At 46.4% G+C, this 24,407-nt stretch overlaps 1 protein-coding gene across 4 annotated transcripts in view; it reads right to left on the bottom strand.

The window, feature by feature from the left end:
• Nucleotides 1-24,407, bottom strand: part of BAZ2A (bromodomain adjacent to zinc finger domain 2A) — a 2,136,751-nt gene that overhangs the window by 1,398,620 nt on the left and 713,724 nt on the right. For all 4 annotated transcript variants that reach the window (XM_069653682.1, XM_069653683.1, XM_069653685.1 and 1 more), the window contains 2 exons: nt 21,161-21,262; nt 19,871-20,081 (listed from right to left, as the gene is read on the bottom strand). In XM_069653682.1, the coding sequence (XP_069509783.1) occupies nt 19,871-20,081; nt 21,161-21,262 (313 nt within the window). The remainder of the gene's footprint in view (nt 1-19,870; nt 20,082-21,160; nt 21,263-24,407) is intronic.

Genomic DNA, 24,407 nt, shown 5'->3' with positions numbered 1-24,407 from the left:
CTTCTGGTTCATCCTTATGGACCAGAGATAGGTTTGAGGGAAACATGAACAAGCTTTCCAAATTTGTAGATTTTTCTGAAAGGTTTATCACCCCAAAGAGACCAAGAGAGTTAGACTCATATCCTACTTTGTCCAAAGTTCAACAAACTTCCAGTCAGTTCCCTTATGAGGAGGTGTTTGCCCTGTCAGAACCTGAGGAAATCCATCAGGAGCCCTATGATCAGGGAGAGAATCCTTTTGATGAGACAATAGACCAGTCTATAGATGGGGGTAATGACCAACTGGTAGGCGAGGCACCATAGCTGTCACCTTCCACTACTCCAGATCCAGACACCCTGTGTATAGGGTACGACGTCCTTTCATTGCGGGATGTTTTTTCGCTGGTTTTTTTACTGCAATTTTTTTGGCAAAAAAATCTCATCGCATTTTTTGGGGGGGTTAAAAAAATGATATAAATTGGGTGTGGGTGTATGGGAATATTAAAAAATTAAAGTGGATGTGGGGTTTGGGGGTAACACCCCAAAAATAAAAAAATAAAACATTCGATGAGTTTTTTCGAAAAAAATCTGCAGTAAAAAACCCTGCGAAAAAACATCCTGTGATGAAATGACATGGAACCGTGTATAGATCCTCCCTCCTCACCTCCTCAAAGACAAGCCTCACCTATTGATGACCAGATGGCATTCAGTGCTGTTCTTAAAAAGGCTGCTGAACACTTCAAATTGCCACTTAAGAGGCGGTGCAAGACACTGACTTTGTGGAGGACATTTTAAAAGAAAACCCACCATCAAGTCAAGCGATACCACTATTGAATTCTATAAAAAGGCACATTGCTCCCTCTTATGAGGCATCTCGCGCTATTATGATGTTTGATGCTGGATGCCCGGACGCATGCCATATCGATGGTGTCGGGGAGGGCAGCCGATCATGGGGATCGGTGGGTTCCGTCGAAAGTTTCGACCCTCCCATTGGCGTCTGTGGACTTCCGGACGAGTCCGTCGAAAAAGGCTCAGGGGGTTGTTTGTTTTTCTTTACATGGTGTGGGCGTGTCCTTGTCGCTGGGGTCTTGTCTCACCATAGCAGAGCGGGTGGCCTGCCAGGGACTGACACTTCGGAACTTGCCTGTTCCACAGAGAGGTCAATGGCCTCCACATCAAAGCCATGGCGGTCGCTTAGATCCTCGCCACTCAAGGTGCCTGCGCCGACGGGGGAGCTACTCTGGGCCTGCTGCATGGCTTGGCCCACTCTCCGCTTTATCCGCCAATCTTTTATCGTCTTTGGACGGAAAAAGTTAAAATGATTTGCAGGACCGCTCGTTGTGACCTTGAGGTAGACACTTATTACACCTCCGGTGAGTGTCTTTCCATGGATATTTGCCGTTGCAAGAAGGGCGTATAGGCCTGGCCGAGGCCATGCGTTCGACAGCATCGACCGAAGCACCAGCCGCCGAAATCTGCAGTCGTCTTCGGCGTTTGTTCAGAGGTAGTCGTGTCACACTACGCAAATGGAAAATATAGAAATAAACCATTCTTCACCCTTTCCAACATGGCCTCCAATAGGTCTGTACTTGCTTTCTCCTTTTAGCGGTGTATTGTTTCATAAAACGGCCCCCATAACTCCACTTTCCATTCCTTTATAATCCCAAAGAGCATAGCAGCCTGTGCGTTGCCATAAAAACTTGACTTTGTGCATTATTGACTGTCAAACAGCCTGAGTAAGTTATTCCTTTCTTTTTTCATATTCCTGCCCCTTCCCTTCTCCTTATTTTGTTTTCCTCCCATCAGTTCCCCACTCCTTACGCCTTACTCAGCGTAGAGCACTCCACAACAGCGACGGGATTTAAAACTTCCCATTACTGCGTTCCATTACTTTGGAGCTGCCTTTTGCGATCGCCGCCTCATTAAGTTAAAGGATGTGTACATTTTCACTGGCGGAAGCCGTGCATTTATCCCCCATTTCGGGATACGGGTTGACACACACTTCTGTTTTAAATCAACTGTCGGAGTACACCAATGTATGGAAACAGGGCGGCGGGAAAACAGAAGTTCCACAAAGCTTCCCTTTCTGAAAAGGTTTCAAAGGCAATTCGGGTTTCAATCCCTCAACACTCGCAACACGTGCAGCACTTTCTACGATGCAACAAGCACATCACTTTCTACGACCAAACAGGTGCATCACTTCAAGTTTCCCTCGCGACACGTGCATCATTTCTTATAAAGGGTGTATCGTTTACAGAAGCCTCTTGCTTCTGCTGTTAAAGTGTGTACAAGGTTATCTCTTGTAAGAATGTCTGTTCTCCCTGATTATAGCATGCTAATCTCATGTAATTACTGCTTATATACCTAGAATGCAGTTACTGATCAAACAATCTAATTTCCTCTTTTTCTACACTCCTCTAGTTAACAAAACAATTGCCAACCTATGCCGCCCTGCGTCAGATAAAGTCAGCTGCTGCTGTCTCTCTTGATGGTCTCTTGCTAGAAGCCATCTCACTATCATCACAGGTTTTCTTCCTCAGGAGGATTTACCCTTTACTTCTGCCCCAGTTATTTATTCTCAGGGACAGAGGTGAAAGTGGGAAGGTTCCCCTCTTGCCGGCAGGTGAGGGTTCTGTGAACCTTTGGTTATCTAAATTATACGTTAAAGTCATAGTAAGTCGTCAATGAAGGAATGACGAATATTAAACGACCAGCGGTCGTGGGCAATGAAATGGAAACTAAGCAATTTACGAGCTCTGCATAAGGCGACCAACTAGCTGGGCGGAAAAAAACAAATCTGATGGACCTCGACGCGCGAGGGATTTTGAGTACACTACACGTCACGTTAGGGATATGGTTACAAGCACGCCCATGTAGACGTCCCCTTTCAATTCTCGAATGACAGGATGCAATACTTTGCATGTGATTCTAAGCAGATTCACAAGCATCAGAAATGTTGTATACTATATATTGTATATTGCAAATCTTGTCGCCGATTTATTCTTTTAGGCGGGTCTAATCCAGTTATCTCAACTAGGAAGAGATTCTTGAAGGAGATGAGAGGTTCATTGTTGTTCCTCTTATTGTGGCAAGCCTTGTTTGGGATAATCTGGACCAATTTAGATCAATGGGGGTCAATCTGTACAATCGTTCCACCCCCTCACAGTATGAATCCTTTTCTGCAGCACAAAATCTTGAAAGCCCCTTAACTGCTGAGCATTAATCAAGTCTATTAAAAAAAGGACAAGCATACTCGTTCTTAGCATCTAAGGGGTTAAAGTATCTTTTCCATCATTAACGATCGAACGAGACTTTCACTGAAATGGCCAGAGAAGAGTTTTTGGTGGCACCGAGACAGGACCTTGTCCCGAAGGAATACAGGGTGGATTGGTCTTGGCTCACTCCAGCACTCTATTGAGAAAGTAGAAAGAAAATATAATTGCCCACACTCTAGCCTAGATTACCTAAAAGTGCTATCTTGGAATAGCTGCAGATATATAAACATTGCATTCTATGTATTCTCTTTTTCCTCTTCAGTGTAGGCCCATAAGGTTGTACAGGAGACAACGTTAATGACTTCTGTGTATAATGACTGTTTTAAAGTATTTTCGACTCATTCACTGATTAATACATCCTGTGATGGAAAAGGGCAATTCTGGGGGATTATTTAAATTATTGATTATTAATATTTACTGGAATCCTATTAGAACTAATACAAACTATTTTGGTGAAATAAGTGAGATATTTGATGTGGTCATCAAAATATTTAATTGTAGCCAGACATGTTAACTTGTGCTGTGCTTTGGACTGTATCAAAGAGTAAACTGGTGGAGCTTACAGAGCGTACAGACCAGGAAGACAGGAGAGACCTAGGTGGATGTTATGCCATTATGGGGTATTGAGCTTCTTCACTCAGTGGACGCTATATCCCTCGCTGTCATTGTAATCTGGTAAAGAGGCAACTCTAATTCCTGGATAGACCACTTTTTCTCTCCTCTCCCATTTACACCCAAGGTTCTCCAGTAAATATTTGCTTTAACAATCTTAGGTTGCACACTACCCTTACTTTTGATATAGCGTTTAGAAATCTTGGGCTTTCCTGGGAGCCCAATTTGGCAACTTAACTCCCCTTCAATGCGGCCTAAGTGTGCAGTGGAATTCTTTGTCTCTGAAATAATGGATGTCCTAGTTCTTAAACTAAGTCACTACATTATCGAAGGGTGAGTGCAGCCATGTGTTTAAATGCAGCAAATTACAAGACTATATTTACGTGTTTATCTAATAGTCTTCATAAAGGTACATGCGCGACTGACATACCATTAAAGCACACTCAACGAAGCACTTGAGAGCAAAAAGAGCTAATGTGAGAAGTCTATTAAGGACAGTGAAGTATATTGCTTGGCAAAGATAAGAATTTGCCAGGCATACAGGAACCGATGTAAAAGACTGAAAATCTCAGTTAAGCTCAACGGCATTCAAAGAATACTTTACAATTTAAATGGGCAGAGTACAGCATTGTTCTGGGAGACCTTGAATGATATCCACTCGGACGTAAAACTCCACTTAACATCATTGATTAAGACGTATGGATTGCGTACTTCCAGGACATGTATGCCCCCTATAAGGAATTCTCAGTTGGAGAGTCCATCTGTAGATTTAACTTGGGAAGATGGGAGGATCAATTAGTGAAAGATGATATTCACACAGTAATAACTAGCATGAAACCCTCTAAGGCCCATTGCCCCGATCACTTCGCAACCATTACTATGAAATCCAATCCAGACCTGTGGGAGACATTTTGCAAAATGTAATCAGGCATGTTATTATGACAGATATCCTACCCCCCCTCCAGGCACCTTTCTTATATTATTCTCATATTTAAGAAAGAGAAGAGCTTTCTGGGAATCTATTGGCCCATAGCTATTCTGGATGCCTCATGTAAGTTATTTGTAGCCCTTGAAAGAGCTAGACACATCTGGTTTGAGACATTGGCGTTGATCCGGGAATATTAAGTTAGGTTCCAAAAGAGATTGGGAACCTCCCTAAATGGTACACTTGTAATGCACCGCTCCATGCTTAGTCTCAGGTGCGTATAATAATAATCATATACATCACTAGTATGGATATGTCAAGTGCATTCTATAGAGTTAATAGAGACTGACTTCAACCGTCCAAGATGAATATTTCCTGAGGTTAATTGTGCTGCTTTATGAGAATACATCTATTCAAGTTAAACTCAATACAGAGAGCTCATTGTCTAGCCCTATTGATATCTATACAGAACTTCGACAGGGCTGCATCCTGGCACCCAAACTTTTCAACCTTCATTTGACAGATTTTGACCACTTGTGGGTGGGTTTGAACTGTTTTCCTGTAAGGCTTGGCTCGTTTTCGTTGCATTGGTTACCCTTTGCTGATGATGTGTTTATGTTATCTCACTCCTTTGGGACTCCAGAGAAAATTGAATGCGTTTTATGATTATGCAGAACGCAATAACCTCCAAGTTAACGCAGTTAAACAGAACATCGTTATCTTCTCAAAGAAACAATCTCCTAAAGGTTTTCAGTGGTTGGAAGAAGATATACGAAAATGGAGATGGTGGACACCCTAACTTAACTGGGCCTCACCATTTCAAATCGTTGTGGTCGAAAGATGGTAGGTCATCTAGGGGAGGGGAGGAGGGGTGTTTGTAAATATACCAGGAGAGTGCCCCTCTGCAATTCCAGAGCATCAGAGTTCTTATCTGTCCTTTGCTCATGTAATATAGTTTTTTCAACAGCCGCCCATGTAAGTATATCTTGGGACCACTGCCCCATTAAGGGGCCTTTGGGGCTCTTCCAAGTGATGTCCATGTGCTGCCTCGCTAGAATGAACAGGAAGAATGCAATCTTGTTTGAGTACTTCCTCTTTTTAACTCCCCGTAAACAGGCAGATCCGGGGTATACATTCTAGCTGTCTACCCAGTAGGGAATTGACTGTCCTGATTATGCATTGTCAGAAACGCACTATTATTGTATTGTTTAGTATTGATTGTACTCCAAGTATATCTTGTTTAGCGCTTTGGTATAAAGCGCTATATAAATAAAAAATAAAATACAAATTATGGGGCATTCCAAAACCATGTACCAGAAACCCACCGATTCCCCCTTGCATTTCGAGCACTCGTGTGTGATATCGGAGTTTGTGTGTAGTTTCTATGGAGTGATGTATACCCGGTGTACAATGTTAAAAACTTTATACGTTTCAAACGTGCATTGCGCAACTCCTTACTGATTCCCAAACACATTTTGGACCTTACTTTCTCATCCTTGCCCTCACATAAGTCCCGTTCCCATTTTTCTTTTAAGGTGGGGTGAGTATAGTCTTGCAATTGTGCTGCATTCTTCACTTATGACGTTCTATCAGGATTTTTAAAAAATCATGTACAAGACCTTGGAACCTCAAATAAGAATACTGAAGTGTACTTTGGTTAACACTACTTGATTTAAAATCTGTTTTATTAACTTACTATATGACATCATTTTAAGTACTTCATGTTATGACAAAATTTGAACAGAATAGTATGTTCTAAATTATTGTTAAACTATCTGGATTCCCCTGGCATGAGCACTAACTGGGGACTTGCAACGTCAGCTCACCCGTCCATGGAGGGGTCTCAGAGACCCATAGAGTGAGTCTGAAGCAACCGACATCTCATCTAAACTCAAGTACCACCCACATTGGCTGTGAGGCCAGAGGATGACCTTTGTGAACAGTCCATCTCGGTAGGCGGCCTCAAGCAGGGTGCCACACTATGCCTCTACCGCACGCCAGGGAACATCTCCTCTGCCCCCTTTTATCTATTTATTATTACACATGCTTAACGTCCTACCCCTACCTAACTTTAACCCTACATAACATTCCGCACTCTATATATCCCACGTTCTACTTTTCCCTACTTAACGTTCGTAGGACCGGGGTATTAAAAGGATTTTTTCCATTGGCGAAAAGCTCAGTCGCAACACAAAAAAGAAAAAGGTACAAAAATGGCCACCAAGGAAGGGTGAACGTAGTCCGTTCTCCATTTCCATGGCGCCCATTGTCAATAGTAAAAAAAAAAGTTAACAAAAAACTGTCTGCCATGGAAAGGGAGAAGGGACTATATGTAGTCAGTTTTTTCCTTCCCATGGTTACGTGTCGCACATCGGGAGCAGACGCCATGGAGACAAAAGTGTTTCCAGCGTGTCCACTCACGAAGAGGAGCGAAAAAGCAGGTAAGCGTAGGGAAGGGGGATAATCTGTGGAGGGGGAGCACTTACCCGATTTACCGGCATGGAAAGATGGGAGCCTCCAGCCGTGAGCAGGTCCGGAGCAGGGGGCTTACCATGTGGTAATTCCCCCGTTCCGAGCATCCTCATTGGCTGGGAGGCTGCGACCCCCCCACCCTCTGCAGGGTACTAATTAACAGTAATTAAATATATATGCAATACATATAGGATACATTACTCACCGTAATCATATTTCTGATGCTTGTATCTGCTTAGATTCACATGCTGTGCATAAGCCGACATTTAGTGGAAGCTGCAGAGTATTACAGTTTGTTTTTCGAAACTCGAAAATGGGCGTCGACCTAGGGCGTGCCAGTAATACTATCCCTCGTGACACGTCCACTGTACCCATGATCCCTCACACGTGTAGGACCCTCAGATTGTATTTTTTCTGACATGAGGTAGCATGGGGAGTAGCGCGAGTACAGAGTATCCAAGCAGATACGATAGATAAGACTACAAGCATCCATGTGCCTTCTCTCAGAGGGGAGGAAGGGCGGGTGCATGTGAATCTAAGCAGATACAAGCATCAGAAATACGATTACGGTGAGTAATGTATCCCTTCTGAGGCTTGTGGAATCTGCTTAGATTACATGCTGTGCATAATTAGCGAGCAGTGTTAGAAGAAGGTGGGATGTGAGAAGGGTCATGAGCAAATAGATGTCTTCGAACCGCTTGTCGCACTCCATTATCTGTCTTGGAATGGGTGTCAATGCAGTAGTGCTGAGTAAAGGTGTGAATAGAGCTCCATGTAGCTGCTTTGCAAATGCTGTCAAGGGGTACATTTGCAATGAAAGCCAGAGTGGCCCAGTGCCCCTCCTAGAGTGGGCCCCTGGCGTAAAAGGCAGAGTTCTATCTGAAAGGGAGTAACACAGCTAGATACATTTGACTATCCATTTCGAGATGGCACCTTTAGAGACGCGATCTCCTACTCTGCCTGTAGCTACGGAGATGAACAGTTGATCTGTCTTCCTTAGCGGTCTGGTCTTGTCTACGTAGTAGAGGACCGCTCTTCGCACATCTAGAGTGTGTAGTTTCACCTCAGCAGAGCTTTTGGGTTCTTGGAAGAAGGCCGGTAGCTCAATGGACTGGTTAACATGGAATTTTGAAGTGAATTTAGGTGAGAACCTAGGGCGAGTTTGTAGAACCAGTTTATCCTTATGAACAGTAAAGAAAGGATCCTGCACTGACAGAGCCTATATTTCACTGACCCTTCTTATGGGTGTAATGGCTACTAAGAAGGCAGTTTTATAGGTCAGGTGTTTGAGACTAGCTGTATGCATGGGTTCAAAGGGGGGCCCATGAGTTTAGCAAGCACCACATTAAGATCCCATCCTGGTGGTGGGTTTGAAATTGGGGGGTGGAGTCTCTTCCCCCCTTCCATAAAGGCTTTAACCACTGGTACTTTCCACCACAACACCTTGTTATGGGAGGTGGTGTAGGCTGACAGCACTGCCAGGTGTACCTTGAGTGAATTAAATACCAATCCTGCGTCCAGCAGGTGGAGCATGTAGATGACAATATTGGAAGGAGTGCAATCAACCGGGTTGATTTGTTTATTCTGGCACCAGATAACGAATCTCTTCCATTTATCAAATTAACAGTGTCTTGTGTTTGGTTTCCTTGATTCTTTTAGGATATCCATACATCTCTGTGGTAGATTGAGATAGCCAAACTCTGACTTCAGGAGCCATGCTGCCAAGGTCATCTAGCTGGGTTGAGGATGCACGGTTTGTCCTTCGTGCTGGGATAGTAGGTTGTGCCAGCATGGGAGTCTGATGGGTTTGCACACTGCCAGTTTGTGTAGGTGCGGGAACCATGGTTGTCTCGCCCACATGGGAGCAACTAGGATGAGTGTCATCAATTCCCTGTGCATCTTGTTGACCACTTTCCTCAACAGAGGGGTTGGTGGAAAAGCGTAGGCAAACATCCCCATCCAGTTCATCCAAAGAGCGTTCCGCATGGAGTCTGGCTGGGGGAACGTGGATGCAAATCCAGGCCATTGTCTGTTTTCGTTTGTGGCGAATAGGTCTGTAGTGGGAATCCCCACTGTGAGAATAGGTCTCCTATGACTTCTTCATATAGACACCAATCGTGCTCTTCCGGGAGGGGGACTCTGCTAAAAGCATCTGCTAGTGAATTGAGATCCCCTGGAACATGTTGAGATGACAGGTAAATGATTTGTCCGAGTGCCATTATGCAAATTTTCTGGGCAAGCGAACAAGTGCCCCCCTGTTTATGTAAAACTTTGCTGTCATGCTGTCCGTTAGGATCTGCACTGACAGGTTCGACAGGTGGGGTTCCAATGTTCGAAGCGCTCTGAAGATTGCCAGAAGCTCTAGCAGATTGATGCGATTCTTGGCCACTGTGTGAGACCAGAGGTCCTGTTCTGTGTGGTGAAGGAGGTGTGCTCCCCATGCTGAGAAGAAAGCGTCTGTAGTGACTACAGCTTGTATTTCTGGATCGTAAATTTCCCCTTTGAAAGATTCTCCCTTGTCCACCAGCGAAGACACTGTACTAGTGTTGGCGAAACGACCACTAGATCATCCCACTGACCACTTGCCTGAGACCACTGTTTCATCAACCATTCCTGCATGGGTCGCAGGCGTGGGTGGGGAACCAGGTAAATACATGACGCCATCATGCCTAGCAAACACATCGCTTTGCGAACCCTTATCTGACGACCGAGCTGATATTGAGGAATTTGCAGTAGTAGATTCTGAATTCTTTCCTCTGATGGAAAGGCCAACCCCTCTTGAGTGTTTAGAACAGCTCCTAGGAACTGTTTGGAGGTGCTTGGCACCAGGCTTGATTTTTTCTCGTTGATTGAGAAACCCAATTCAAAGAGGAGGTTGATCGTTCTTTGGATATTGGATCTGCAAATTACTGGGGTCTCCCCGTGATGAGCCTGTCGTCCAGGGAAGGGTACACTAGGATTGCCTCCCTGCGTAGGTGTGCTGCCACCACCACCAGTACCTTGGTGAATACCCTTGGAGCCGAGGCTATACCCAAGGGCAGCACCTTCAACTGGTAGTGCTGACTGTCCAACTTGAAGCGCAAGAATCTTCTGTGCGCTTGTAACATGGAAATATGAAAATAGGCATCTTTCGTGTCCAATGTTGACATGCAACCTCCCCGTTTTAGGAGGGGGATTACCTCTTGGAGTGTAGTCATTCGAAATTTTTGGGGCTTGACATACTTTGCAGGGCGTAAGTCTAATACTGGGCGCATTGTTGGATCTTTTTTTGGCACAAGGAAGTAAGTTGAATAAATAACCTTGTTTACCTGGTTGCCCGGGACGAGTTCTATCGCGTCCTTTGCAAGAAGATTGACGATCTCGTTGAGGAGGATCTTTTGGTTGTCCAGGGAGTTTATTTTTTGTCTTGGAGGGTGGTTGCGGGGGCGCTCCAACAGTTCGATGCAGTATCCCGTGGAGACTGTGGACAGCACCCATCTGTCCGAGGTGATCAATTCTGCGTCGGATGGATTTCAGAATTGGTATGGATTGGGCGATGGACTTTTTGTCCCCCATGAGTGTCTATCTGAAAGTGCTCTGCAGCTCTAGCCAAGACCTCATTCAGTAGTAGCTGATTATCCACATGTGAGTCATTTACCGGTGGATCTTTGGGAATAGGCGAGTCTAGATTATAGGCCTCTGCCTCGTCTTCCTCCTCATCATCATTATCATCCTGGTCCTCATCTTCTCCGTAATAATCGACCCCTGCTTGGTCGTCTAGTATCTGTATGTCTGGATCTTTAGCATACTGATGGTAAGGTAAAATAGAGAGTGGGTCAGAAATCAGGCCCTGGGTAGGGGCCTTCACCACCTTAGGTGCGTCCCGGGCCTTCTCCTTCGGGGGAGGGGCGACGCCTCGCCCCCCCTCTTCCGAGATCGGACGAGGCTTCTCCCGAAGCTTACCCTGGGTCTCGGACTTTCTCTTCCCCGAACCGGAGCGTTGGCTCGTGGTTGACTGTGCCAGCGAAGGTGCGCCCACCAGCCTGGCAACCGAAGAGCCCGACCTTTCGGCGCTCCCAGAGCCAGCGGACTCGAGGCGCTTGGCCTGGTGTTGGGCCCCCGTCGCCGGGGCGCCCGCACAGGTCATAGAAGCCCGCTCGGACCCTTTCTTCTTCTTCTCATCCATCGAGCCCTTCTCCAACCAGCTTGCGAGACGGGATCGACGGTCCCTCATGGTCCGCTCCGACAAGTTCTTGCAGAACTGGCAGTCCTTCTCTACATGAGTCTTGTCCCCATGAAGACAGTAGAGGCATCGCCAATGTTCGTCTTCCTTAAACACATTCTGCAGCCCGCATCCAGGGCAGCTGCGAAACAGCTTGGGTCCGGGTGACAAACTCGCATCCTGGGCCATCTCGAAGTAGGCCGCGAATCTTCTGGAATCCTCCAAGAAGTTGATTCGACGAAATCTTCACCCTTGAGGGGCGTAGGAAAATCCCGCTACGGGTAGCCGTTAACGGGAGTAGAAACGGTGGAGCTTGAGGCTCGATTAACCGAAAAAATGTGAAAATTCACCTGAAAAAGCGCGAAACACGCAGTAAAAGCCAGAGAGCTAAGCACGAGGACTCCCAACACTTGAACGTGCGGTAAAAATCTGAAGATGGCTGCCAGAGGCGGGGCTTAGGTAGAGGGCAGTCATTGGCTATGGTCAGTATGACGCAGAGATCAGTGATTGGTTAATACTAGGAAAGACAGATCAGAAACGAAACTGATACTGATTTTTTCTTTACTGAGGATTCCCAGCCTGACGACGGGGAATATTCATGAGCATGTGAATCCATGCCAGACCCCATGCTGGAGAACTGAGGGTCTTTGGATACTGAAGGAGTAGAGATGTCAGGGGATTTCTGATAGCTCAGAAAATAATCAGGGTTTTTCTCATAAAAATTAGCCAAAGAAGACATTCTTGTCATCACCCTGTCGATGTCATCAGAGCTCCATTCCCTGGAACTGGGGAGGAATAGCTCTTGCTAAGGTTCCTCTTCCATTCCCATATCCTGCGGAGTGGGAGGGATAACTTTAGGTCTAGTGACAGGGTCAGAGGTCTTAGAATTATCTTTATCTGAAGATCTATGCTTGTCCTTCTGGACCTGGGGTGCAGATGTTGTCTCGGATGACCTTTTCTGCTGTTTGTCCCCTTTGCCATGAGTAGAGGAATGTTTCCCTGATGGTTTGGCCTTCTCTGAATCTTTCAACGCCTGGCGCCGAGATTCGGGGGTGGGTTGGGAAGGTTCTGTAGCTTTAAAGGGCGTGCGCCGAGACTCTGAGGCAGACGTGGAAAGGACTGCCGGAGCTGACTTTAGACGTGCTGCTTGTGGATAGAGGTCGGTTTTGTCTCCCGACGACCATACCTCCGTAACTTTAGGGAGCGAGGCACCCTTGGCAATCGTGGACGGTTGCCGTGTGTCGTGAGGCGAACTCGCCCTGGAATGCCCAGGACACCGTTTCTGTGGACCGCTCTCTTTGTGCCTCTTTCTTCCGATCACTTGTCACGCGTGTCGAGTCTCGGCTGGGGTTAGTGTGCTTAGGTGTAGTAGTGTGTGTAGCGCTCATGTCGCTGGGTGTGGTCCCTGTAACTGCCCCGCTGGACAATCCTCCGAGGCCGGGGACTCGCGCTTGGGTGTCTATCGACACCCCTGTGCCCTCACCGTCCCACACAGCGGCGTTGCTGCCATCACTGAAGGAACCCACCGCCTCCATGGCCTCTAGCTGCCTGGCGTAGTGGGCTCAACGTTTAGTGGAGCGGTCCTTTAGTGTTTTAGCTTTAAAGAGCTTACACGCTCTGCAATTAACTTCGGGGTGATCTCTAGGCAGACAGAGATTACAAGTGTTATGCTTATCTACCCAAGGGAACTTACGGTTGCACTAAGGGGCAGAATTTAAATGGAGTACTCTCCATATGTTACTCTATGGCAGCATGCGAGTGTATATAGGAAATAAACAAGTGCGAGTATGTCCACCCCCCACTCTCCCTACTTGCAGGGCCGAGGCCAGAGGCCTTCCGAGGCCCAAAGTCCGTTGTGCAGTCTCGACGGATATTCATTCTTCGGACCGGCGTCGATCTTCGGAATCTCGACGTGGGATTTAAAGAACGGGGAATTTAAGATTAATTATGACAAAAATGGCTGAAAGCCAGGGAACTCTGCAACTATGCTTCCGACAAGTATGGCGGAAAAAAACAATCTGAAGGTCCTACACACGTGAGGGATCATGGGTACAGTGGACGTCACACTAGGGATAGTATTACTGGCACGCCCTAGGTCGACGCCCATTCGAGTTTCGAAAAACAAACTAATACTCTGCAGCTTCCACTAGATGTCGGCCTACGCACAGCACGTGATCTAAGCAGATTCCACAAGCCTCAGAAATTCAATTACATACAACATATATAATATATAACCCTGTCACTATGGGGTGACTGCTGCAATCAGTCACCTCCTCCACAGTACCTTAAGGTCTAACTTTCGAGGCTCTGGTACTCTGAAGGGCTGGTAGTAGGGCTGGTAGTAGGACTGGCTGAAGGACTGGCTGAAGGCCTGGCTGCAGCCTGTCCCCTGATGGCAGATGGGGGCATGGCCCCTCTTCTTTCTTCAGGGTGGCACTGTCCACCACATGGGGCCACCTGCACTTACCACGCAGTCCACATTCTCTTTGCCTTCTAGACGGCCCCTGCGCTAGTGGGGGCCGCTCACCATCACCACCGCTCCTCATGGGTCTTGCCACTCTTCTGGGTGGTCCCAGTGATGTGATGGCCACCCGCAATCACCGCCGCACCTGTGGCATTGCCAAAACCTCTGTGTGGGGCTCATAGGCTGGGGGTCCCACCCACTGTCACCACTGCACCTGCAGCTTAAGTTACAATCTTCGGGGTGGCCCAGTTAGTGCAGGCGCCGCCCCCATGCCACTGCTGCAGCAGAGCCGCCATCTTAACTTCACGTGGCATCCCTGAGCCGCATCACTGCCACGTTCCCAGGCGTAATTTTCCCTTCTAGTGGAGTCCCCATGACAATGGTGACGCTGCCACTGCCTTGCACCCACGGCCTTCTGGAATTCCTGGCCTGCCCACTCAGCAAGGCTGGCCTTCACCTGGACTGCTCCGCAAGCCAGCCCTGGGCTTTCCTTCACCCGGCCTGTCCAACTGAGCAGCCCGGGATTTCCTCAGCTTTGCTCTTCACCTGGGCTGGCCAGCAAGCTAGCACAGTGCTTTCTTCACTGCTCCACCATCCAGGCCGGAGCGAACTTCCCCAAGAGGCAGGCTGAGAGGGGACACAGAGAGGCAGCCTGGTCTGGGCTGCCCCCCACCCCCCTGCACACTACCCAGGCTGGGCTGTCCTTTTTGGCCTGGGCAGCACCGTACACGGACCCATGATGATGCTTGGGCCCATCTGATCTGGCCGACACCTGGTGTGGCCGAGCTGCCCCTGGCAAGCAGCTTGGTCCCTTTGCTCACTCTTTGGGGGAGGCTCCTCACACGCGGCACACACACAAATGCCTGGGGGGCTGCTGGAGCCAGCGGCCCAGGTAAGTTTTCTCTCATTCGCTGCAGTCCTCATCTTCTCTTTCTTTATGCCCTTTTTCTAGCTGACTTCTTTTCAATCCTCAGGATTATTTATCTCCCCTGCCCATTCTTGGGCTGGGAAGTTTTATTCCTTTGGTTTCCTTTCTTTATTAACCTTCCATCCAGCCCAATGGTGGCCTGGGTGATTTGATCCAATGCACACAAATATATAAAAAAAATACCACACATTTAATAAAATACATTCATCACTCTGGTGTTTGTGCCTTTATTTCTAGGGACACTTAGGAGAGAAGCTTGCAGGCCCCACATCCGGGTTGAGAGATGAGCTGGGAGGAGGTCACAACCCCAAAGGAGACATAGAATTAGGACCCTCTGGATGTCTCTGTTGTGTGAGGATTTGGCTTTCCAGTGCCTAGGTCCCATATAGCTAGCCACCTTCATCTGGATGTGCAGGGCAAAGAGGAAGAAGAGTTTGTGCTGACAGCAAGCTGAATAGATCCTGTGACTTTGCACTCTTGGTACCAGTTAGGGAACATTTTCTTTTTGCTGCATTCCTCCCATAGACCTCTATGGGATGCTATTGTCCGATTCTGGACCTGACATTTTGGAGGTAAATAAAGCCCTCAGCTCTACTTCTCTTGCCTTTTGCTCACATTTATGGGGAAACGGATCGGTCCTTAGGACTATCAGTATTGGGCGACAGTTAGGAAAGATTTATTTTGCATCTTTCCCTCTATAGTTTCCTTTGGAACCCAATTATTTTTGATTGTGTTAAACCCTGTCCTGACTTTCTGGAGGTCAGTAAAGCCTTCTGCTTTAATTCCTTTGCCTGTTTTGCTAATTATTGTGGGGAAACAGACCAGTCCTTAATAGAATCATTAGTTCATTATACTTGGTGAGGAAGATGGAGAGCCTCATTGAGAATCACCTCATCAAAGAAGAGAGTTAACCCCTGTGGAAGGAGGGTGGGGTGTGGTGGTAGAAAAGGCATTTGCCATAGGGCGGGAGGGGGGGAGAGAAGGTTAGATACATCACAAATTGTAGAACATAGGAAGAATGGAAATTAGCATGACAAACTAATTTTAAACTTGGGCACCACTACAAACACAAAAGTAACTGGGCAGTGTCTTTCAATGTTCTGGGGTTATGACTGTACCAGATACCAAAGCGAATAGTCTATTCTGGGGTGTACTTAAAATCCTTATTAGCAAAAAAAAAAAAAAAAAAAAAAAAAGGTCACTCTTGCACGGGAATGAATGGGAGAGACACTGTTCAGGCAAGATATGGCCTTCTCTGTGTTGTAACAATACCTGTGGCGTTTATTTTTCTCTTCAGGTTCTTTAACGATAGCCATTAGGTTCCAACCACCTACTGCATGTTCCAAAGCTTTCGCTGCTCTGTTGATCAGGGAAGCGATGAGCACATGGCTTCTTCTGGGAGCACGGGTTACTAAAGACTCAATCCAAATGTACCTGTCTCTCACATGCTCCTTCAGTTTGGCATCTTCTTGTTAGTCAGTACTATGACGATCCTTCAGATCGTGTCACTTCTCCCCAGGAGGCTAGGGAGGTGAGGCTGCTAACAAACAGTCCCCATAGGGGTGGTAATATGCAGGAGGATCTCATGGAGAGGGACCAAGGATGCGTTTGGGAGGCATAGCCCCTTTAAATCCAAACCCGGTAGGACCTGAAATTTATGGCCATAAACTATCATGTCTAAAACCATGTGTTACTGTGAAACATCAAAATACCCAGATGGTTTAGGTACTAAGACAAAGCTCCAGAGAAAGCTACAAGTGAGTGGGAAAAACACCAGAACAGTTGTAGTCAATGGAATGGACATTACGTCAGGGCAGACCCTACTATATCAGGACATCAGAAACAAACAAAGGCAGAAGAGTAACAGGAAGGATACCGGAGACCGTACTAGAGAGAGAAACAGAGAAGAGAGAGCAGTCAATGTGGAGAGAAATCGAGAATTAGAGAGAGATTGAAGCTGAGAGAACACCCGACGGCAAGCCTGAGAAGTTCGAGCAAGAGACATGGAGTGCATAGTTCTAGGGAATGCACAAGGAGGTCTTGCAGGCCGACGGGGGTGGTTTGGCCATGTAGAAAGCAGAAACAAACAAGGGAGTAGGCACCCGCATGGACGCAGAATGCCAAACGCTATATAACTCAAAACTGGTGGCTGGTAGTTGAGAGGCAAGCCGAGCAAGAGAAAGACTGACAACACCCCAGATGACCAGAAATACATTGTTCGTAAGACGCAGGGAAAGCGTCATACCAGTCGGCCCTACAGAAGGACAGAGATTGGGTTGTGGTGGCATGACCTGTAGTGGGTGTACCGGGTGGTCCAACAACTGCGTTGAAACCACTAACCTAATCCGTTCGCACAGTCAACCTACACAAACCTGAACAGTATCCAGAGGGTGGTGGCTGGACGTTCTCTATAGGGAAGAGGGTAGAGTCCCTGGTTCGCTTCCCGACAGGCAGCTGTACAGGACCCAAGAAGCAAGCCCTGACGAGTGTGGGACAAGGCGATCGATCGTCTGAAATCCTACCGACCTGTTGATGCATCCCGACCCCAATACAGGCAAAGGGAGTGGCCAAGCCGTTTGAGACAATTTACACATTCCATGAAACTTATGGCAATCGAAACAGTCAAAAGTATGAACTGAGAACACCTACCACATTGAGGAAGCAGCTCGGATAAGGGAGTCTTCCTCCTAGACCCACAAGAACTTTATGCAACTGCTTATTTTCCGCTGGTTTACAGAAAATCTAGAACCTTTGTGAAACTTTTGTTTTGAACAAAGTGAGAGGTGTTTGGACGTTTCACATCCAGGAGAAGGGCGTCATTCTCCTGGGTTACGAACTGTCGCTGGACTTTAAGCTGTTTTGTCGTAGTGACCGGGAAAGAATAGGAGCCTTTGTGACTGGGATGGTGCATTTTTGTTTTGACTCAGACTTCCTGACGAGCACTCAGGGTTCATTAATTTAGGAAGGGAAACCACCTTAGAGCTAGGTATAGATAGGTTTGGTTTTCAATGGATAAAAGTCTATAGCAACCACTATAACATCATTTGGACAGTCTTCATTCCTTATCGCAACAGTACTCATCCCAAAATTAAACATAGCAATAGTGCAAACTCCTACATTAATTGCGAATATCTGAACCATAGTAAAAACTATCAAAGCTTTGGCAGCCACCCAATCACACTCGTAGTCTCAACATTCAAACTTTCCTAGCATACACCCAGGGGAAAAAAGTTAAGGTGTGGATTCAGCTCGGGAATGCCAGACACCATTCAAGTATCAGGCCAAAGGTGGTCTGGGATTCCCCGATTTGTGATTTTGTGCCTTTCCAAGGCAAGCTGATGCCATTAGTGTTTCATCAGTTCCCTTGTACACGAAAGGAATGAAGGGCTGTGGAACTGATGCTAGATTTCTAACACAGGAGAACCCCAAAGAGCCTAAAGGTAATGTCTGCTTCCGACCTTGCAAGACGCAGCTAACTGCACAGAGGAACCAGAACAGACAGCATGGCAATGGGAGACCCAACCCTAAGAGGACATAGGTTTTAGGGGAATATCACAGGGTTGCATCCCTCATGAGGCCGTGTATTAAGACTTACTACGAAAAAGGTTTGACAAGTCCGTCAGAAAAAGCAAAGAGCCTCTCATCAGAAATACAGTGGAGGGCACCCCCCCTTACACCATCTCTTCCGACAGGCACATACTTTTTTATATATATTGTCCAATCTTACACAAGTTGTTGTGAAGTAGTAATTTCTGGCTAACAGACACTAAATCAGCCCTGTGCAATGTATGGCACAGGAGACGAAATTCTCACCGCCAAGCCATTTTATGCAGCCCTTGTGATCTTCAACTATGATCGCATGGCCTGTGTTGAGAAACAAAGCAAATGCAGCTCTGAAAGCCATCTTTACTTTCTTGTCATTCCCCAGCCCTTAAGCAGCTTCCTAAAATGGTGGCTGCTGCTGATCTAGGTAAATGAGAGGGGAAGAAATACATAGCTGGGGGCTAGAACCCGGGATACCTACCTTTGCACAGAAATGGTGGTGGAGGCTTCAATGGAAGGTGAGGGACAGAAGCTGGATATTTGGGATTGTACCTTACATATGCACATTTTACAGTGCATATGCTGCATTAACTGGCATTATCGAGGCACTCGACACGTCAATTGGAATGTACACAAAGCACCTACAAATATACCTACAATAATCACAATACCATGCACACAAGGCATTAACTGATAACACTCTGGCACTTGATGCCGCACATGGTATCTGATGAGTACCTGCATGTATGAGGGGGCGCCTTACATACTTTGTCTATACCATGCATATCCAGCCTTAAGAATAAGATGGCAAACCCAAGATATTTGAGGCTGCACTTGGCATAGGATAAGCAGCACCTGCACATGCAAGGCTGCAAACTGAGTTCAAGAGACATAAGAGGTCTGGAGCAGCCTTCGAAGATATCACTGAGCATATGAAGCTGCACTTGGAAGATAATGGCAACACCTGCATTTATGAAGCCTTCTTACAGAGTTCTAATAAAGAACTAGAGGGCTAGCATTCTATACTTTGTACTGTCATAAGGTGACGCAGTCAGGGGACAGTCAAAGACGCCATGCTGGTGGATAAGGAACAGTAGGTTGCATAGGAAAGTGCCATTTTATACACCAGCAGGTCATCCAGGTGCTGACAGTTTCAGGTGGAATGTTTGCTTCTTAGTGTTTCTTGCGTTTTCAATTCTACCAAAATTCGAATCACCCCACTGTGGTATAATTAGTGTCAAAGGTCACATGACATGACTTTTTTTTTTTTAGGTGATTTGTGTTAAATGCCAAATTACACAGTCCTTATGTCATATCTCTTCCAGTGAGGTCAATACATTTTCTCGATTAATGGTTGAAACAAAGGTCAGAATCTGGTCCTGTACTTTAAAGGTTTGGACAGCCTGCACTAATATTTAGACACAATCTTCCAGCATGGAGGGGAAAACTAAGAATGAGGCAGAAGAATGTACCTTGGGCTTCCAGGTTTTTCATCAGCTTTGAGTCCATTTTGGTCAGCAGGTCCACCGCTTTTACTTTGGGAGGTCGCCCTCGCCCACGTTTCAGCCGAGGCGCTCCTTTTGTTTTCAGCTTTTCCATGTTGCGAGGCCGCCCTCTCTTACCCGTGATCGCCAGGATGCAGGACGGGATCTCTTCGGAAAACAACTTCACCCACTGGAGGCCCTGTATGCAGAGTGAAGTGAAAGTGCAACTTTCAGTGAAAGTCAAAATTGCACAAATGGGAAGTTAACAGATGATCCTCTCTGGATACCATCTCTCACATGATTGGCACACAGTGTACCCAGCGCAAAGAAACATACAAATACAGATGTTGAAGAATACAAACATGTCTTAGTGAGTTACACAATTATACAGGCTTTTCCAGTGAACATTCCCTTCAGTTCTCTGTGTAAAGGGATATGAATTCATCTCAAAACGCAAACATTCTACTGACAGATATGAAGGAATGCCCAGAGTTGAATCTATTTTCCAAAGTGCCAAAATATGTATGCTGATCTGCTTTTATCAAACTGTTTTAATAAGCAGATTGCTTCTAATGTTTTCCGCACTAATAGATGCATTACTCCTCAGCCAAAATCAAAACGAGTCAGTAACCCTTTGTAGTGACAGGAGCTCAAAAATCGCGGGCGCTTCTGCATAGTTGGAGCTACCCCATAACAATAGACGCATAAGGAATCACACATTAGAGCTGCCATATACTCCTCAAAACATTTGCTGTCAGTTGTGACATTGGGTAAGGGCTTGCTCTGAACATTTGCATAAAAGAGAACCCAGATATAACTAGCATCAGATTTCTACTACCAACATGCAACGTAAGTTACTTCATAAATTACTTCTCCCAATGTCTGTTGTAAATGTAGAGTCATCAAAAAGTGGAAGTTTTCTCTGTCATAATGGTGTCTCCTTTTGCTCTGCCTATTCAGATCCTCGTTATTTTAGATCTGCCAGAGCACCAGGGGACCACTCCGGTGGTGATAGTGCATGGTACAAATGTCCTTTAACATTAACATTCAAGACTTCACAAGGCAATGCTGACTTGTGAATTGGTATTTTGCTGACCAGCAAACATTCAGGAGTTACACATTAGCCAGGGTACTACAGCAGGTGCAGGAAAAGACTGATGGATGTAGAATGTCACTTTCATGGGGCCAGAACACAAAGTATACATAGTGAAGAATTGTTACTGCAGTCCCACGCAGCAGCATCCGCATGTAATCTCTACTTCCCCCATGAACACTCACTTCTGCAGTGCTCCGCTCCTCGTAAAAGTCTCCCACAGGCATTCGGGGGCTGAAACTGAAATGTTCCCTTTGGACATGAGGGGCAGGATTCCTAGACAGATACTGGAAGGGAAGAAAGTAAAAACCATTATTGAGACCCCTAAAAAAAAATCAGTATCATATTTAAATCAGTCAAAGGGCTTTTAGTATGAAAGGACAGCTCTGCATTGATGGGGAGACATTAGGCTACACCATGTAGTCACTTTTGCACTTCTAGTTTAAGACAGATGGGCAGGGTGTGAAACACATTGCTATCCCAAAAGGACCGAATACTATTGCCAAACCTTTTAACTTAAAAGCTCAAAGGTTGGTTGGTGTTAAAGGCAAAAATATCCTTTGCTCAACTCCCTTTACAATGTCCAAGAGGCTGATATAATCACACAATCATTACGGGCTGCATACGTACACATCTATAAGGACGAGTCAATTTCACAAAGTAAATCTACCTTCATGGAAGAATGGAGCTTAAGGAGTTTCTGAGCTTATACTTAAGTAAATGTATTATCTCTGTGTCTTAGAAAACCTTAGAGTTTATGGTGTTCACATGGCAAGGCCTGGCCCAAATCACTACAAATATATGTACTTTCAGGGGACTTGAAGGGCCTGATCAAGAGTTTGGCAGAATTTCCTCTGGCAAAAAGCTACTATTACCGTATTCAGTAAATTGAAAGGTCTGCATAATTTAGTCAGTTATTTCTCATTTTGGAGTCAGTCCCATATGACTCCATGGGGATTTCATATTACTGCACATTTTAATTAGTGCATGCAATATTGATTTTGTGTGGAAGCAATTGCTGCCATACAAATTCTGCTGCAAAAGATTAATAAGGTTCATATAATTGATAATTTGATCATCATGTATATAGTGTTAACGTGAGGGCATATCTAGGTTCAGGGACCAAAGTCTTGACTTCACCGGCATATATTTGTCACAGAAAAACCTTGATCATATTGCCATAAAGGTAACGGGAAAAAATACATTTGATACAAAAAACGCTTTCCCCAACTGCAATGTTATAAGCTGTACAATGATCCTGCTTTTGTCTAAACCACTTTTACATTCCTCTTGTTTTGATACTATATTCTCACTTTTCATATAGCACTAATATGGTGCTTACTAGCACTCCAGCAGTGCTAATGTGCCAGAAAAGGGCAAGTTTCAAACAGGATCGTGACTTACCACATGAAGTAAAAATAATCCACCATGTACCGCAAATTATTAACTGAATATGTGTCATTATTTGTATATTTGTTTTCAAATTTAGAGGCAAATCAGTCATTGTATCATTCACCAAGCACATTTTTGTGAAAGTCAGCTATTTGTGGAGAAATTGACATTTAAACATTTTTCAAAATATTTTTATTAAATTCCCAACAGAATATTACAGTTAACATTTCAACAAACCCCCCCCTCCTCCCCTCCTGTGTCGATATTGCTCGTGGGACCCGGCTACTCCTGAATGGTGTTGCCTTGCTTTGACGTGGTGTTTGCAACCTTCTTTGGTGTTCATTGAACCTTCCTTCTGATGCCTTCGGGGGTGGGGGGCTCAATTAAGGCGGGATCTTGTAGAGGGTTCCTTTGTGGATCGCTATTATCTAGGCTAGTTAACCCTTAGGCCCGTTACCTCGCTGCCAGGGTTGGATGCGATCTGCTGATAGGGTGTTCTCCATCTGGTGCGCCAGTCTATGTAGAATGGCCCCCTTTCTGTGCCACCCGCCGCACTATCTTCTCTCCCTCTCCTTCTCGTGGCCCCTTAGCTGGGCTGGAGGGCTATGTCCTTGGGCCCTGCCCTGGGGCCAGTTGTGTTGGAATTGCTGCCCCCCCTATGGAGGTGTCCTGCACTGGGTTATTTTCTACTCACTGTGCTTCCCCTCGAGCTCCTCTCCACCCCCTCTGTGCCTGATCAGTGTTCATGTGTGGTTTCTCGCTGTGGCTGCTGCTTGTGCATCTCTGGGGGCTTTTGAGGCTGTGTGTGGCTTCTCGTGGGCTTCGCCTTTTTGTGCCGTGTCTCTCGTTTCCGCTGTTTCCCCTTCACGGGGGGTGTGCACACTGATCAGGAGTGTTGGAGGTTGCCCCTCCTGTTGGCCGTATGGAGTGGCTGTTGGCCCCGTTGTGGGGGGGCCTGCGCTCAGTTATCCTTCCCACTGTGCTTACCCCTGCGGTGCTGTGTTGTGCTGGCGATGATCCTCACACTCTTAAATGCTCTCCTCGGGGGGAGGGGCACTTGCGGGCGCCTGACGGTTTCCCTGCCCCTTCCGCTCCCTGCTTGTCCGTATGTTCCTTATGGTATGTTGGGGAGGGCGGGGGGTGGGAGGCCGATCCCTAGATGGAGCCTCACGGGGGTGCTGTCGGGCGACTGAAGCCTCTCTGTCCCTTCTGTGGCCGTTGCGGCCTCTTTCTGGGTTCGACGCTCTATGCCCTCCGGAGTGGTGGTGGGGATCCCACTGATCACCTCCTCTCCACCGCCTGGTTGTTCTACTTTTGCGCCGTCTGCTGGGGATCCTCACCGATCGCCGAGGGCTCCGAATGATTTTTTTACTCATGAGCCCTTGCTGCTTCTCCGCTGCCTGGCGACTGCGTCTATCCTCGCCCCGCACCAGTGTCTCAACTCGGGGCCGAGCTGCTGTCCTCCGGCGTCACCGCGGGTGATATTTTATCGCCGCTGTGGTGCTATGTTTTCTTCCAGGGTATTCAGGCCTTTTTTTGGGTTGGAACTCACCCAAACTCCCTATTGAGGTGCTTAATTACGCGGCCCGGCAGGAAGAGACCCTTACAACACGTCCTCCACAGCCAGCCGCCATCTTGGAATACGACATTTAAACATTTTAAATGAAAAGGCATGTTAAGGAGAATCTACTCATAACAGACATACATGTGGGATGCAACAGTGAGGAGCGATGGAAGGGAGGTATGGAATAAATCACAACCATAGGCTTTGTTAAGGGGAACTCACTAAACTACTGCTTATCAGCATGCTATGCCATTACAGAACAGAAAAGATCATATGCAAATCAGGCTGGGTTTCATCCGAAAAGAGGTTGCCCAGCACAAAATACTAGGCCAAATCCATTCTGCACAAGACAAGAAGCAATGCCAAACATGTTTAGCCCTCTTTGGGCTTCATCAATGAGGGGAAGTTTGTGTCTCGGGCACATCAGGATCAGGACACGTCTGGGCATACCAGACCCACCTTTGGGTGACAAATGC

This window comes from Ambystoma mexicanum, chromosome 3q (assembly GCF_040938575.1).
Source record: "Ambystoma mexicanum isolate Mex_15411 chromosome 3q, UKY_AmexF1_1, whole genome shotgun sequence".
NCBI lineage: Eukaryota > Metazoa > Chordata > Amphibia > Caudata > Ambystomatidae > Ambystoma > Ambystoma mexicanum.
The sequence above is the reverse complement of the archived record's forward strand: the minus strand, read 5'-3'. Positions and strand labels throughout refer to the sequence as shown.